This window comes from Setaria viridis, chromosome 8, assembly GCF_005286985.2.
Source record: "Setaria viridis chromosome 8, Setaria_viridis_v4.0, whole genome shotgun sequence".
Lineage (NCBI taxonomy): Eukaryota > Viridiplantae > Streptophyta > Magnoliopsida > Poales > Poaceae > Setaria > Setaria viridis.
In genome coordinates this window covers 21,292,129-21,310,066 of record NC_048270.2, presented here as the reverse complement: position 1 = coordinate 21,310,066, position 17,938 = coordinate 21,292,129, and the positions used below count along the sequence as shown (strand labels likewise).

At 44.1% G+C, this 17,938-nt stretch overlaps 3 protein-coding genes across 3 annotated transcripts; 2 read left to right on the top strand and 1 right to left on the bottom strand.

Annotated features, from left to right (window-relative positions):
• Nucleotides 1-5,020: 5,020 nt before the first annotated feature.
• On the top strand, nt 5,021-8,339 carry LOC117866156 (UV-B-induced protein At3g17800, chloroplastic). The gene is made up of 3 exons (XM_034750305.2): nt 5,021-5,207; nt 6,273-6,547; nt 7,387-8,339. The coding sequence occupies exons 1-3, from the start codon at nt 5,082-5,084 to the stop codon at nt 8,165-8,167; spliced, it is 1,182 nt and encodes a 393-aa protein (XP_034606196.1). The 5' UTR covers nt 5,021-5,081; the 3' UTR covers nt 8,168-8,339.
• Nucleotides 8,340-8,478: 139 nt separating this feature from the next.
• Nucleotides 8,479-9,755, top strand: LOC117866157 (rapid alkalinization factor 23). The gene has a single exon (XM_034750306.2). The coding sequence runs from the start codon at nt 9,109-9,111 to the stop codon at nt 9,442-9,444; it is 336 nt and encodes a 111-aa protein (XP_034606197.1). The 5' UTR covers nt 8,479-9,108; the 3' UTR covers nt 9,445-9,755.
• Nucleotides 9,756-10,986: 1,231 nt separating this feature from the next.
• LOC117866155 (serine hydroxymethyltransferase 4) lies at nt 10,987-14,811 on the bottom strand. The gene is made up of 4 exons (XM_034750303.2): nt 13,967-14,811; nt 12,695-13,085; nt 12,513-12,614; nt 10,987-11,515 (listed from the first exon to the last, which is right to left on the bottom strand). Exons 1-4 carry the CDS (start codon nt 14,642-14,644, stop codon nt 11,271-11,273), a joined length of 1,416 nt encoding a protein of 471 aa, XP_034606194.1. The 5' UTR covers nt 14,645-14,811; the 3' UTR covers nt 10,987-11,270.
• Nucleotides 14,812-17,938: the final 3,127 nt, after the last annotated feature.

The following is a 17,938-nucleotide window of genomic DNA, read 5'->3' as shown; positions in this document are numbered from 1 at the left end:
GAGGGAATATATGCATCTTGAAAAGGCATTTTAAAATCTTTCCAAGTTGGTGGAACTTTATTGTGCCTACAAATATATTTCCATTTAGTCAAAGCATATTTTGTTAAAACACTTGCAACAACTTAAATCATTTGATGTTCAGACAAGTAATAATTATCAAATTTAGTATCTATCTTAAGCTCCCAATTAATGTATGCACGAGGGTTAAAATTTCCCTCAAAAGAAGGTAGAGTATTACTAACCTCAGTTAGAACATCATCATGTACCTCCAGTGGGTGTGCTCCCATATGTTGTCAAGGTCGTAAATATCCATGGTGCAGGCTCCCAGCTCCCATGTTTCTCGTCGGGCCTATCATTGTTAGTGAACAGTAGAAAAATTCACAAGAAGTTGCCTACCAACTGTAGAAAATAGGTAGTGGAAGATTGCTTTTCACTCAAACCTGTCCATTCAAGTTCATACATATTCTTACCACACTTGCAAAAGGTTTTGGCATCCAGCAAGAATAGCACAAATGGTAACAAAAGCTCAACCCTATGATGTAGTAGATAATCTGTGGAGCCATAGGTGGCTGCAAGTAAAATCAAGGAATAACTAGAACCACATTAATCAAAGCAAACTGAATAATCATTCAACTACGGTACTATGCTGGTCCTAGGCTAAACCCGTGATAGAGACGTGAGCCTAGGCACAAGGTAGTCACTGAAAAAGAATAGCTAGTACGCTACTAAGAAAACAACAGATTCAGCCCCTTCTTTCTTCTCTTTCTCTTCTTCTCTTCTTTTTCTTTCTTTTCTTCTTCTTCTTTTCTTCTATCTTTCCTTCTTTCTTCCCCTCTTTTTTTCTAGAGGACTAAACTCTTTTGCTCAGTATCAAGACAAATCAAAATAAAAGGCTTACTGCACACAGCCCATTTGAATTCAATTTAATAACTCTAGTTTCAAACAGCAGATCGCAAATCTCCAACGCAGGTGTAAAACTCTCAAAAGGAATTTGGGGGCATGGATAGATCTATTAGAAAGAGCACAAGATAAGCTTTCCAGATTGTATTTAAACTCCCTAATCAGACATCAGACGGATCCGTGGTGGCAAAAATGCAGCAGAGATGTATATGGTGGTGGTGGATCTCGTGGTGACCAAAACGTGATAGAATTCAAAACTCTAAAGGATTAGACACTAAGACCAGCAGTCCTACACGTTGATGCAACTGAAAACTCAACAAGCAAAGATTAAGAAGAACATCAAAGGCTCAAACTTGTTGTTGGAATTTCGGATCTAACCTATTTTTGGGGATTTTTGGACTGTAGGTAAAGTAAAATGGGTAAATTACTCACCAAAGAACCTCACTCTGATTACCACACGATATGATCCCGCTAGGGTTTGTTCTTGATCTTTTGGTGAGTGGGAGAATAACTCAATTTGGGGTGGATCCGACATTGTGCTGCCCAACTACAACGACCAACAGGGGATGTTGTGCCTTAACGACAGTTACACCGGCTCCAATTTGTTGCTATTCTTGCCGTGCTAAGAACAACCTTGAACCTGCAAGCAAATCGAAGAACAAGCAAAAACAAGTGGACAAGCAAACAGCGCACAGACGTCGCCCAAGAGATGAATCTGATACGCTCAAATTTCGAGTTCTGAATCAAGCAAATTGGGTGGTCTAATCGCCACACGCGCTTACAAGGAAGTAGCATTAGCTAAACTTTCATCTAAACAAAACTCAATCTATTTGTGGCAGCTTTAATCCTTATTAATAGCTAGGAGGATGATCAGGGGGGTCCTGGTGTTGTGCTTGAACTCTAGGATGCGTCCTTATTGGACCCAACTTGATGCAAGGTCCATCAGGCCTTAGGGTGACGCAGTACCGTAGGCAAAAAATGTCTCTAGAACAAATCAATGATTGCGGCTGTCTCAGAAAAGATAGGGATATGAGTCTAGATCCATATAAAAATATACTTGATAAGGATTCGATGAAGTACTTGAACGCCCCGATCCAAATCTATATGCGACCGTAGTGACCGTCACAAGTTGGTGCTATCCTGCAGTCTGAATCCAATTCCGAAACATGTTGGATTTGATCTCTTTTTTTTCTTGGGCCAAAAGTGACATGGTGGCCTAGTGGGGTCACCGAGAATTATTGGACTTGGTCCCCAATCAACTTCTTTGGTCTTCCATGCCTTCCATGTGTGTTTAACACTCTTTTTTTATCCATGTATGTATATCTGAAAATGACAATGAACACACATCATGGTGCAGCATCAATTCATCAAATGTATCAAATATAATCATGACAAAAAATTGTTTCACCTTTGAATCAAAAGTTGCTAATGTGGTTGTATTCGAGCAGGTGATGTCCTCATCAAGTTTAATTAACTAATTCGATACCATAGAACAGCTTTTGACAATCATGAGTGCTTTGTGCTTGATGTGTCATTGTACTATCTCCTTCCTAACTTCTTTGTTCTACTTCACTTCTAATGTCCTACGGTGCAAATAGTGAAAGCATCTCATCCATGTCGTTATTCCTAGTATTCCTAGACTCACGTTATTTTCATGTATCACAAAGGTTACAATGAATGACCAATCCAAATCCAATACTTTCCAACAAAGCCAGATCCATTTACCAATACACTGGTATATAGCTAGATTTTTCTGATCCTTACCATATAGTCTAATCACTTCACTACAAATACCAAATGAATTGAATGCCTCTACCTCCACCCTATCATCATAAGCATCAATGGCTTACTCTTGAGTTTTTCTTCTTAATTTTACCTTTTTATTAATATAAATTTTAATAACAACGCATGCAAAACTAATTTTTAAGAAGTAGCCATTTTGATCATGCCAATCGGTCTTCCAACTTCTCGAGTTAGGTTTTGGTTCTCAGACATGGTAGTGATTATTTTGGTTGGAAATGAGGGTCGGGCTAGAAGCAGTGGCTACCTACACATCGTCTGCGATATCACCTCTCAAGTAGAAGTAGTGCACGGCATGCGTGCATGTCATATTCTATTGAGGAAGCCTTTGCGCCCAATGAGATTGACCTTGGTGTTGGGCTAAATGTCCCTCCACATGAAGAAATAATAAACACAAGAGTCCAATATGGCTTGCAGCATATGAGTCGTTGATTGCCACCTTGATGGATGGTGGAGATGTGCTTGAGGCAAACCCTAGCCTCTTATGTACCTTGCTCAGGTGTGCGAGAGAGGTGCTGAAGAGTCAAGGGAGCGGCAGCCACATTCAGCCCATAGAACAACAATGGAGAGACAAGAGAGAAAAGAGGAGAAGAAGCTTGTTGTCTAGATGGTGTGTCATATGCAACCATCGTCAAGCTCGTGATTGGAGGTCCAAATGGAGTTGGATTGGTGCCTTTGGTCAGCTTGATCCACACTTATAGCTCTCTTATCTATATGGTTGGTTCGAGGATTTAGTTAGTGGAACATCAGATTTGAGGGGGGTTCGTCAGCTCTATTAGCAGCAGATTCAACAGTGCGCAGTTTTGGTAGAAGTATAATCTGAGGGGTCAAACGGGTTCTGATTTAGCTGAAATTTTGTTAGATCATGGAGGACTTGTTGAACTTCAGTTTTACCAATTTGAGGGCATTTGGATCTATGGTTTTCTTGGTGTGAGCACAACTCTGAAGGGGATAGAGTCTATTTTTAGCAAAGCTAGAAAGTGTTACCTCTTGTTGTAATCTTGCTTTGGTGTCGTTGCTATTGCTGTTGTATCAAGATTGCAATGCCTTGTTGGTGTTGGTGCTGCCTAGATGTACCTCTAGATGTTCTAAAGAAGACTCATTGTATCCATTATTGAAATACAATGGAAGAGATTGGGAGTGGGCTGGTTGCCCTGTAGTTTTTACTCCTCTTGTTTGGAGGAGGTTTTCCACGTAAATTGTTGTGTCACTTGTATATTGTGTGTTGATTATTCCGTTGCAAGCTGCGGGTTGAAACTGTTCTTAGGTTCATCACAAATATGAGGGAGTAATTATGCATTAATGTTGCTTGTTATTCCAAATACTTGGGTGCTAAATTTAGCCTAAGGTGAAGAAGTAGGGTTTGGAGGAGCTCAAACCGAAAACACCCTTCTTCAGTCCTCAAACATGAACAGAGCATAAAACTCCAACGAACACGGTAAAAATCAGAACTGATTTGCTAATATATCCATAACAGTAAAAAAATATAAAACACAGATAGAAAATAAAGAGGATCTACTGGTACTAGAAATCACCCCAGGTTTGCTAATATATTGCCTGGTGCATAGATTATGTGCAAATCATAACTGATTTTTTTTTCTGAAGGAAACTGTTATAGTGGATCAATTAATGACAGGTAAACGTGCAGAATTGGTCTGGAAAATATCAGAAACACAACGGTCGTATATGCTGTGCTTTAAAGTTCAGTACGGATACCAGGTAATAAGCACATTAATACGTGCACGTACACAGTTGTATGCAATGCACATTTCTGACATCACACATGACAAGGAGCCCCAATGCTAAATAAGAGAAAAAGATAAATTAGCGTAAAGCATATTATCAATTCACACATGTAGCCGCCGATGTAAAGTCAAGGAAGAGGAACGTACCGGATGGAGATATTCATATTAATCATCCGTGGACCGTGAGTAAAGGCCACAAGGCCACAAAGGTGACCAAAAAATATGGAAAACAATCAGCGCTTGAAGCAAAATCCAATTTCCATCTAGGAGACTAGGACCCACACTAAAATTAAACTTCGCACCCAATTGAACGAACGCTCTTGGCAATCGTTTTCATTGCGTCGTCATCTACTCCGTATTTCCCTAAAATATCTGACATTTTTAATAAATTCACTGAAAAGAAAATATAAATCCCACGATGTTAGATTTCCTTCATCGTGCGGCAGCCAAGCACCCACCGCCACGTGCCCCAACCCCACTCCGCCGCTCACCAGTCACCACACGCGCGGAGCACGGCAGCCGCTCGTGGTTTGACGCGAGCGCAACCCCGCACAGCGCCGCGCTGACTCCCCCCGGCGTTATCCAACTCCTACCCCTCCTCACCTGCCCACCACCTGCTCGCCCCATCCCCCCGGCATGGCCGCCCTCCGCCCACGCGCCGCCACCGCCGTAGCGTCCGCTGACCTCCGGCCGGCGGTCCGGCGAGGCGCATGTCGCGTGTCAGCGGCGGCGTTCCGCTACTACCCCTGCTGGCAACTGCAGGTTCTTGAACTCGCCTTTGTTCTTATTTCCCCTGTTCTTTTACAGCTTATGTAGGCGCTGAAATTGGAAGTGGTTTTAGTGAATTCGTGTATGGTCAGGAGGGGCTGTTGCTATCTTGGGGCTTAGGAACGCTGTTTTCGGATTGTTTGTGTGCTTGGTGCGTTTGGTAGTTGGTACGTATTAGGGGTTCTTGAGCCTGGAATTTTTTTCACAGTAGGGTTTAATTTAGCCAAGCAGGAGAGCATTACTTGATTTTTTTTTCTTGAGATAGAGATATATTGAATTTAGGTATCTTTAGATATTATCTTGCATATCGTAGTTACTCCACTCCATTTGGAAATGCAGCTGGTTGATAAACAATTTTTTTTGTTTTTTTAGATAGATTGGTTCGTAGACTTAACGGTTTACATGGGATTACCTGTTCAAATTATATGCTCTTCGGTTAGGCATTAAAATTAATGTTCTTCAAGTTGGATTCGATGATAACTTACTGGCCTTTAGTTGTGTCTAAGTCGTTTCCTCAAGACAATTGAATTGCTAAAAGTCTGGGACATCTGTATGCAATGACAGGATTACTTATGAGTTCGTGCACCAAGCTCCAGGCATCAAATGCTCAGACATCCAGTGCCTATTTACAACCTTTTCCCAAATAAGCCGATACTCTAGTATTGCCTAAATAAAAGTTTTTCTCTAAACTAAGCCATCTGAAACACCAAGAAACTCTTCACCTGATTTATGCAGTGAATATGAAATTCTTTCGACTGAAGCGTAATCAGGACTTTATTTGTGTGTGTGTGGTTAAATGATAGAATTGCTCTAAGAACAGATATAGCATGCATGTTTATGGGAAACTGTAATCCCCGGAACATTTCATTGTATCGTTGAGAATTGATTTGAAATACAAATTAGATCTTATCATAACGTGGACATACTAATACGTAAACTTTAAACTGTTTTATGTCTTCCACAGTAGTTTCGGTTGAGCCATTCTATTTGGAACCTGCAACTTTGACTGTTTAATGTGCATGGAGTAACATGAAATGCCTCAACAACTTTAAAATGCAGGGCAATATGTTGAATTGGAGATCCAAATTTGCATCTAAGAAGTTATTGAGTACAGTAGCTGGTGCAATGCCTGATGATTCGGAATTTGAAAGTGTGGATGCACCACTTGAGCCCGAAACATGGGAAGGGAGTTTCTTGTGTGGTCTGTTAAAGAACCTTCCACACATTTTTCTAGCTGCAGCAGCAAAGCAACTTCAAGAATTATCTAACCAAAGAGAAGACACCTTGAACCGCTGGGAACACAGTATTGGTTCTAAAGAGGACTGCCTTCACAGGTTGGTTCATACTTTCTGATTTAATTTAAACATAGGAAACATGTACCTGAGGAGCTATCTTTCTTTTTCGGTATCATTCTATGAATACTGCCGATGGTCATTTTGAGAATAAAGAATGATGTTCTTTTGTAGACTTGTAAACACTTCCATTTGAATGGGTACTTTATCTTTGTATTGCTTATTCACTTATCTAGAACAGTTGTTAGATAAACCCTCCATCTGTATGCTACTTGTCTTTTGACAAACAGTAAACATTATTAGCAACTACTCAGATAAATTAAGCAAATGCTTAAAATGGAGGTTGGGCAACACAAGGATATAGCATCTGGGTTCTGTATGTTGCAACTGAGACTCATATTTATATCAAGATCATGTTACTGGAAGTTCAGTGACGAGGAAACTGGATCAGGCTTAAACTTGTTGCCTAGTTGTCTTTTATGTGATTGAGTTATAGAATTTATGGCTATTTTGGCCTAACTCCCCCTCTCTTAATGCAATGATATGCAGCTCTCCTGCATATTCGAGAAAAGTTATAGAATTTTGGACTTATCAAGTATCTTGAATAACAGACAAAACGAAGAGTGTGGACTGTGGATATATGATTGGGGCATACCTGATGTTATGTGTATTATATGTTCAAGTGTATCATTGCAAAAATCCATGAAATCTAGCTTGAGATATTCATTGAGGATCATATCAAGCTGTCCCTAATCTGGCAAACGCTACAGATCGTGAAAACCGCATGCTAGTGTATTTAATAAATTGGTGGTTCTGATGCCTTTTTTTTCTTGTATTTTATTTTGGATAACTAACTGATTTGTTGGAACCCTGACAAATAGGAGGATTGCTGAACTGAAGGAGCAAGAGTGTCAAACAGCTATTGAGGACATTATGTACATGCTGATTGTTTATAAGTTTTTCAAGATTGAAGTTCCGATGGTACCAAACTTGTCGAAGCTCATCAGCAACCGAAGATTGCAGTTATGGCCACCGAGGGAGACAGATCTTGAGTCCATTCATGGACCTGAGGTACTAGAACTAATTAGGGAACACCTGACCAGCATCATCAGATGGGTGCATAGAAATGGTCCCAAGATCAATCGTTCAACACTTCGCATTAAAAGACTGCAATTTGGTCGGATATATTCGGCATCAATAATGTATGGATACTTCCTGAAATCTGTCAGCATCAGGCATCATTTGGAGCTGACTCTCACTCGCTCAGAAGAACTTCCTCCTCCAATTCAATTTCTGAATGCTCAATTTACAAATAAACAAGAGCAGGAAGAAGCTGTTGGAGGCTCTGGGGAGGTGTCATCTTCTTCGAAACCAAGTTCAGTTGTCAACCCGCATGACTTGAAGGGTTACATGATGGGATTTGACCCTAAGACCTTGCAGCTTTGTGCAAAGATACGCTCTTGTGAAGCTGCTAATCTCATCGAGAGGCACAGCTGGGCTCTTTTTGGAGAGAACATGGAAGTCACCCAAGAGAATGATGAAGCTGTTATACTCGACCCGTCTTCCCTAAAAAGATTACTGCTTGAAGCCATTGCATTTGGTTCCTTCCTTTGGGATGTCGAAGATTATGTGGATGAGATTTATAAGTTGTCAGATAACTGAAAAAAATGTTGCAGAAAGCTCCTGCAGCTTTGTAGATGTGAGTTGCAGAAGTTTTTCCTGGAACCTTGTACATATGGCTAGCTTTTTTGTACATGTATATATATCTTCATCTATCAACACTAGTACGAAGTTTTGATCTATAGTTATTCCCTCTATTTTTCCAGTTGCTTCACATGCATAAATCTCCATGGTGTTTAGATTTCAAAAGTATAAACCTGTTGACATTGAGGACACCTGACATGATTTCACAGGGCTAGGTAGTGAACATCCTGAACTGCTGCATGCCTAGCCATAACCAGGACTATCAGTCATCCAAAGTTTGCTGCAGGCCTGCAGCCAGGCAGGCAACTTGACATCTCGTGACCACATGAGCTGCCAATAAACTCATGATGGCCCCTGATCACAGGGGGCGAATTCATCAGTTGTCTATCGCAAAGTCAGATGAAGAACCTCTACTTGGATTAAATGTTCCAGCAAAAAAATACATAACCTGATGTTCTAGATGAAACTTTACAAGAATAATGTTACATGAATAATTGCACTAGAGAAATTATTGTCCCAAGCATTTCTTGATCTTTTGTCCCATGCATTTGTAAGTTCTTGATCTTTATCCCACTGTAAACATAGGAAACCTCATCCTCTTCCCTTTTGATACTTCCAGGAGGACACAGCGGCAGTTGCATACAACTGGCTATTCGGGACTGCATTTAAGGCCACCCTCCTCCATAACCTCCCTCAGTCCCTCCTCACAGGACAAGGGAGAGAGAAAGCCCAGCAGCCCTCCAAGAAAACAGCAAAGATCCAGGACAAGGGAGAGAGAGAGAGAGAGAGAGAGAGAGAGAGAGAGAGAGAGAGAGAGAGAGAGAGAGAGAGAGAGAGAAGATCTTCATGACACTCTGAACAAGAAAGAGAGAGAGAGATCTCAGTCAGTCTCTCCCACAATGCCGGCAACCACCAAGCTGATATCGCTCTCCAGGGCATGGGCGACCGCGTCGCTCCTGCTGATGCTGGTGCTCGCCCTCCATGGCAGGGGAGGCCACTGCGTCGGCCTGGGCATGGATGCGGCGGAGATGGAGATGGACTCGGAGGCGCACCGGCGGCTGCTGTGGGAGGCGACCGGCGGCCGGCGATACATTAGCTACGACGCGCTGAGGGGCGACGTGGTGCCGTGCTCCAGGACCGGTGTGCCGTACTACAACTGCAGGGTCTCCACCACCGCCAACCCCTACACCCGGGGCTGCGAGAGCATCACCAGGTGCAGGGACGCAGGCCCCTAGATGGACAAACTCTTGCTTGCAAGGCAGCAAGGGGAGGGAGGGCTCCGGCAACTGCGATGTGTTGCTAATTATGTGTAATCTTTTCTGTTTTCTCTCTGTTTTCTTTTTGTTGGTCCTTCCTCCTTTGCTGGAATATTAGCAAGTGTGGTATGGAAGGATTAATGGATGCGTTTCATGATTGAGGATGCCGTTAGATTCATCCTCACCTCAAATCTTTTGCTCTTACTGTGGAGGTGAAAGTGTGTGTTTATGTAACTGTGTAATATAATTCGATTGGGGCTACACGGAAGAGCCAGTGGCAATTTCATCAAGTACCACTGCATGATGATGATGAACAATGCTATAGATTGTAAACTAGAAAAAGGAAGACAAAGCTACTAATCTGTTTGAGAATATGCAGCTAATTTTCTCCCCTCGTTTTACCGCTCATGTCACAGTTTCGTAAAGAGATTATGAGAATATGCAACTCATGTCAGTGTTCTTTCTTTCATACAGATAAGAAGCTTAACTGTCTTCTAAAAAAGTTTCCAAAATTTCAGCGTTGATTAATTAAAAGCAAGACTTCACTTTCCCAATGTGCTGTGTTGAATGAACCACCTCAGGAAATTGTCAGCGCCTTGCTGGCATTCAGCATAGCTGGGACTGAAAATGCTACGCTGCATTTATCCAGCCATCCATTGCTTCTTCATTCAGAGCTCACATGGATGCACCGACAAGCTGCAGGTTTTCTTTTAATTCTTTTTTTTTCGAACTGCCAGAGATCACGCCCAATTGGGTCCAGGTCCCTGACAAGAAATTGACTGTATTGTCTGCAGCCTGTACCGCGAAATATAGGTCAGCTATAGGTACATATTCTCGTGCATGCCGACACTGGCCAGTTCTCGCCAAAGAAGAACCTTGTTTGCAAATAGCTGCTGCTTCAAATTCATGTTCGCACTGGCTCGCCGATCACCGCAAGTTTTAGCATGTGTCATAGAGAGTGTAGTGTTTCAGTCTAAAGGTTTGTTTTCTTTTTTGCTTATTTGTTCTGCACTCTGATCACAGACGCCCGCTCCACTGAGGCACTGAGCCTCTGGTTGTCATCCCTGGTCACGATTCCCTCATCCCCGGATCCGTGGACGGCTCCGGAGTCCAGAAATGCTTCAGCGAGCAGCCGAGCACCGACCCATCGCCGTTATGGGCTCCCGTCCGGTGGACGCCACCCTGCACCAACCGCGCGATAGAGATCGCGGTTCAATTAAGCTGCCGAGCACTAGGTACTAGCAGAGACGCCACCGGCGTATGGCACGCCGAACGTGCCATGCTCAAACTTACACACCCAGAGCCAGGTGCAATCATAGTAGCATCGAACGCAGCAACAAAAGCGCGTCAAATATTTTCCACATTGTTTTGTTATACCTCACTTCATTACCAGTGTTCTCTTTTACGTCATCTTTTGGGTTAAGCTCTGTGCAAGCCTCCAGGGCAAAGATTTCCAGAAACTTTTGTATGAAGCAATTCACCCATGAACTACCAAAAAGAATTTAGCAAGACGAGAGCAAGGGAAGGCAGAGACCACCAAATTATTATTGGCAAACACCTGACTCACATTCCCATGTGATTCCCAGCGAACCAACTCCTAGAAACAGAAAACCCGGAAAAACGAGGAAGGTGACCAAACCAGAGATGCAGGTGGCGCTTATGAGCCTATCCTGCTTAAGGGGTAGACAAAATCCATAAGGAATCGTCATCATCACGAGGCGTGGCAGCACGGTGCCATGGCACCCTGCGCCGTGGCGAAGAATGACATCAGTACAGGAGGGCCTTGCCTAGCCACACAGGAGGCATTACTCCTTGTACTTCATGCTCTCAAGCGTGAACCCAGGCATGTCGAAGGAGTCAGCAAACTTCTCCACCTCAGCCTTGAGGTTCTCGATGTCCTTGTTGTTCACCAGGCCCTTGTTGAAGTCCTTGAGGAGCTTGCCATGCTCCTTCTGGATGTTCAGGCAGATGGTCACCGCCCGGTGGAGGAACTCGCCAATCTGCTCAAAGTCTTTCTCCACCAGACCCCTCGAGGTCATTGCCGGGGCACCTGAAAACCATACCCACAGTACATGAGAAATATCGTTTAAGCATTCCAGTAAAGTTGTAGCATCATGTATGCATGAACCAATGTTCTACACGAAAGAATGGGGTGCGGTATATTTTATTGTCTGACATTCTTTCGCAGTAGAGTTCTTAGCTGTGTTAAGTGTTAACATCATTTTCAGGGTAAAGCTCTGTAGGACGATACAGGATTTTAAGTGCCAAGCACAAGTCTTGGATCACATATGTAAGCCCTGGAGGTTATGACACAAACAAAGCGATGTTTGTATCTCTAATGACCAACTCATTAACATTTGCTAGAGTACAGCACTTCTGTGTAGAAAAATGTGACAGCGAGTCAAGTGAAATGGAACCAAAACTATTAACATAGTTGAAATAATTAAAGAGATTGAATGGTTCATAGGTGAGTATAGTCACCCTTCACATGGAACAAGGACCAAGCAAAGGCACAAGTACCAAACACTCCATATGGATTTTGGACAACGGTTACCAGTGTACAATGGTCCAGTACAATACACTTGCAATGCAGAATTTAAGAAGGCATGTAAATCAGGCATCTGTCCAAAAATATAAGTATACCACTTTCCTAAATCATTTTGGAGCTGTTTGGTTTATGAACAAATTTACTATGGGGAATGGGGAGGACAAATCATTGGCAAGCCAGAATCAGGGCCATCAATCTGGTGGCCAAGATTTTGGCCTATTGGCCAAAAAAATGAACTAGGCAGCCAAATGAGACTGTTGCATACCCAAATTTTGGCACCCAACCAAAATGGTGGACAAAGTTAGTCAAAGTAGCCAAATTTTGGCTTGCCAACTATGGGCACACTAGGGTCAAACACACCTAAAAAAACTTTAATCATATTACCTTTTCATTAAGAAGAGGGGCTACCAAAATTTTATGAATAACAATGCTGTAATAATTTATTGAGGCTTGAGGGTTGCACCATAACAGAAGTACGAATAATTATAATGATACTGACCAATGCGGACACCACCCGGAGACAATGCACTGCTGTCACCAAAGACAGCATTCTTGTTCAATGTAATGTGGCAAAGGTCACAGAGCTTTTCAACCTTGTTTCCTGCAGACATAAGCCAACATTAGAACAAGTTATGACATCCTCTAGAAAACGAAGTGCAATTAGATTGCTAATTTGCATACCAGTTAAGCCAAGAGGGCGGAGATCCCAGAGAACAAGGTGGTTCTCAGTTCCATCCGTCACCATCTTGTAGCCCTTGCTCATGAGATAGTTTCCAATGGCAACAGCATTCGCTTTCACTTGCTTTGCATAGGCCTTGAAGCCTGGTGTCATAGTTTGCTGCAGAGCAACAGCAAGTGCAGCAATCTGGTGGTTGTGAGGACCACCTTGTAGAGATGGGAACACCGCAAAGTTGATCTTGTCTTCATAGTCATACACAGCACCCTCAGGCTGGCCCTTCTTGGGGGGCTTAGGGCCTTTCCTGTAGAAGATCATGCCAGCCCTTGGCCCACGGAGAGACTTGTGTGTGGTAGTGGTAACCACATCACAATACTCAAAAGGATTCGCAGCTTCCTGAAATGGAGGAAGGCAAATAATGAGATTTTATAGAAACAGATTATTCAACTAACTAAATATTCATAGTGAATAATCTCTTTGGACCTCTTCAAGAATTCAAAGAAAAATGATATCAAAGGACTAACAAATAATATCAACTTCAAGACATCAAAGAAGTATTATGGCCCACTGGCCCTCGAATAGTGCATTAGCTAGTCTATACAAAAAGAAAAGAGCCCTCTGGTACAACGAGTTAGAAATTTGTGTGCCTCATAATATAGCAGATTGTCTGTGAGATTCACTTTGCATTACCTATATATGCATGATTATTGCATAAAAAAAGTAGACCAAAAGGCATGAAAATACTTAAAACATATGCACATGTATGAGCACACATTTGATTAGCATGCCAGTAATGTGCACAAGGACGCCCTATGTGATTTGCACAAGCACAACTATGTAACAGTTCTCTAATAAATTATCACAATCTTTTGACTGACTCCAGCAATAGTTTCAATTGGTTCAGTTAGTATCTGAGCGCACTTCCACTAAGCAGGACCACATCCATTAAGAATACACCCAAACAAAATAGACGGAATATCAGATCTATCACCATCAAAGGAATACATTCATCAGACAAACTAAAGCAGGCAAAATTTCAATTTCGACGATTACAAGCCACATTTTTACTATTTATATGAAACAAGACAAGGCACAAAACGACAGACAGCATGCGTCCACATAAAAAATCCTAAAAATCAGTGGACGATTAGATCCCAAGTAGAATCCAAACTACCACATCTTTCAGATCCAACTAATTGCCATTTCAACGGGAATGCGAGATGAAATTTCATGAAAGCAACTAGCTAATCGAGAACAATTCATCACGATTATTATACCTGCGCGGCAACGAGCCCACTGATGTGCGCCATGTCGCAGAGCAGCAGCGCCCCGACCTTGTCAGCGACGGCTCTGAGCCTGGCGTAGTCCCAGTCCCTCGGGTACGCGCTGCCACCGCAGATGATGAGCTTGGGGCGGAAGTCGAGGGCCTTCTCCTCGAGCTTCTCGTAGTCGATGTAGCCGGTGGTGGCGCTCACCTTGTACGGCAGACTCTCGAAGTAGATCGAGGTGGCGGAGATCTTCTTCCCGCCGGAGGTGTAGTACCCGTGGGTGAGGTGTCCGCCGGAGGGGAGGTCGAGGCCCATGATCCGGTCGTGCGGGTTGAGCAGGGCAGTGTAGGCGGCGAAGTTGGCGGGGGAGCCCGAGTAGGGCTGCACGTTGACGCCCCAGGAGGCCGGGTCGAGGCGGAAGGCGGCGAGCGCGCGGGAGCGGCAGAGGTTCTCGATCTCGTCGATGACGTCGTTGCCGCCGTAGTAGCGGGCGCCGGGCATGCCCTCGGAGTACTTGTTGGTGAGCGCGGAGCCGAGCGCCTCCATGACGGCGAAGGAGGTGAAGTTCTCAGAGGCGATGAGCTCGATGCCGCGACGCTGGCGCCGCTTCTCGCGCTCGAGGAGGTCGTAGATCTCCGGGTCGGCGCCGGCGAGCGGGGTCAGACCCCATGTGGCGACGGGGTCCATGGCGGCGGCGGGGGAGGGAGAGACGGGTACGGTGGCGGCTGGGAGGGAACGAGGGCGGAGGCCGAGGAAGGTAGGACGGAGTGGGGAGCGGTGGAGGGAGGATGGGGTTCGGGGATATATAGCGGTGGTGGACGGGAGGAGGGCGCGTGTACACACATGCGGGAGGTTGGTGGTGGTGGGAGTGGGTGCGAGTGCGAGCGAGATGCTCGACGGAATGCCTGCGGTGGTGCTGGACCTGGTGGCGCGCGCGGTGGGGGTACTGGGGTTTGGTGTGGCTGCGAGACGTGGGTTGTTGGGTCGGGCTGGGTCGTGATGGACCGGGCTGGGGTGGGAGCGGAATCCTATCCATCTTCCGGAAGAAAAAAATGAAATTATTTTTTAATATTTGAGATTCGTGCATCCATCGTGGGTCGTTGGATTGGCTTCTTCTTCCCCACCTCACCCTCAACCTAACCCTAGCGCTCTGCGACTTAAGCGTGCCATGTGTGCCGCCACCGTCCTTGCTCACGTCGGTGAGAACTCGAGGGATTAGGATTTTGGGGCTGGGGTTGGGGTTCTCGTTGTTCACCGGCTTAGAAAGGTGCTTGGGGCGGTCGGCTGGCACCACGGTGGTGACGGGAGACATCCGGTAGGGTAGGATTGGCAGCGGAGGTGACGATTTGTCTCGGTTAGCGACAGGGAGAGTTAGAGCGATAAGATGGCTACCGCAGGTGGAGGAAGGGGAGGGGAGAGCACGGAGGGGCAGATGCGGTGCTAGCTGAGGTGCGAGCTGCTGCGAGGGGAGGTGGCGCGATGGGGCAGTGCAGGGGCAGCAGTGGAGGGCAGCGTCGACCGCCGGAGGTTCAGGGGAAGAAGTACCTGGGCCTTCGTGGGCTAGAAGATCATAAGCTTATCCATCTTTCGTTCTATAGATAGGAGCCCCGTGGTGGGAGAATGGAGAGAGATATGCTGAGATATGGTTTTGGAAAGACAAAGTCCTTTTAACGATACTCATGTACTGTCATAGTCTGAGTTTCATCCCTTCTGTGAAAAAATGAGAATGGTTTTGCGTGGCGTAGTGCTGGGTCCCATATGTTAGGCAAAACGAGAATGGTTTTGCGTGGCGTAGTGCTGGGTCCCATATGTTAGGTTAAAAGGATCGAGATGTCACCTAGAGAGGGTGAATAGGCGAGTTGACCAATTTATAAAACTTCAACCCACTCAGCAGCACTAGCCAGGTCAAACCGGTTGCTCTGATCAGTCAGACGATACAAGACAGAACACACACCAAGTTCTGCTCGTGTCCCTCCTTGACTTCTAGCACCAACTGAACTTTGAGAGTCACTTTTGTAGATGATATCTGGCAGGGTAAAGTAGTCCCTGCACACAAGACAAGCACACCCAAGTAGATCGAAACGGAAGCACAAGTAATTTGCTAGAAACCAATAAGTGAGACAAACCAAAAGAATACACGAGGATTTGTTTATCCGAAGTTTAGATTCACCACAATGAATCCTACGTCTCCGTTGAGAAGCCTATTGGAATACGAGTCTCTTTCAACTCCCTTCCAACATGCCGGGTCTCTTTCAACCACTTTTCTCGTCTCCACTAGATGATCTTTTCCCTTGCGGAGGTAAGATCGCAGCCCTCACAAACTTGCCGCTGCTCACCACACCTTGGGAGCTAGCCAGCGACGCCTAGCCGTCTAGGAGGCACACCTCCAAGAGTAACAAATGCTTCAAAGCCTTTTTTGATGCAAACCACAAGTGCTCAAGCTATAAATTGCTCTTTTTAGCTCACTAAAGCTCACACAAGATCACACTCTCAACCCAACTCAAAGATTTTTCAAGAATCACTCAAGTCTCACAAAAAGAGGTTGGGGAGAGCTTTTCTAGTAACTAGATGATGTCAAATGCGTGTGTAACCAGCAGCCCCTTAAGGACGGGACTAAGAGGTATAAATACCCCCACACAACAGAAACTAGCCGTTAGAGTTGCTCAAACCGGTCAGACTGGTTTGGCAGATCAGTCTGGGGGATTAGGGCACTAACGGCTAGTTTTTAGTCCCAAAAACCTCCAGAGACACTTACTCGGTCCACCTATTGGCTGAACCGACTTAAGTTAGTTGAGCCAAGACAATTAGCTCACTCAAGGGTTTTTCCAAAGCCAATCTCACATAGGTCAACTAAGAGCACTTTTGGTGTTGTCAATTAGCTAATGTTGCATTCCTCTTGATAGTACGGCATACCTATACTCAAGAATAAATATAAACATTGTATCATCCACTTAAGCTTGTAAGTCTTCATCCATGCCGTACTTTGATCAATAGTCACTTGAGGGCAATCAACATAGCTATCATCTTGAGCACATCCATCCTGAGCTAGTGACTTAATATTTTCCCTTGTTCATGATAAGATATACTTGAATCCTTAAGTGACTCCATTTTATCAATTAGAATAGATTAGATGCATTGCATTGCTTCCCTCGGTAAGGCTTAGATATGATACTTCGAAACCCCCTGGATACTAGCCACTTCACCTTAGCAAAATGCACATAGTCCAAGTCGTCGCTTGACTAAAGATTGCTTAGTCTCTCGCGCTAGTACCTCGCTTGATTTCTTCACCTATTCTTACCACTTTGAGTTTAGCTTTGCTTTTGACACCAATAATGAAATCCCATTTAAAATCCTCTTCAAATGCTTGTTCTTGATTGATAAAAAAATATCTCATGAATTGCAAACTTTAAATAACAAGACCAATATGTAACACATAACACATAAGTTCATGTCATTTTATCATATGCACATAAAGTCTTGCAATATCCATTTGTGAATATCACTATTCTTTTCGTAATGATTCCTTTACTTGTCAATCAAGCTATCGCATGATTTGGAGACTTACAGATTAGCCATAAAATATATCCCCAAGTTTTAGTTCACCCTTACTTGTCATTGATCATATAATTGCATCACTGGATCACATACTCATTTGCTTTTCTTTATTGTAAGCCATATAATACATATTCAACTTATATGATAATATCACATCATAAATATGAGAATAAAATCCTGCTTACAATCTTAAGCAAACAAGTTAGTCCTTTAATCATTTTGTCATTCAATTCACCAAAACCAACTTAGGGGCCTAGGTGCACTTTCATAGGCAACTGGTGGTGGTGGGACCCACATGCCAGGTGGCTTTCTTCCTTCTCTCTCTTCGTCATCTCTCTCTCCCCTCATGAGTAGTTCCAATGGCTCGAGCTCCCCCACACGCGCGGCAGCGCTTGCCTCGACGGCCAAGGCCTCCGACCTTCTCGA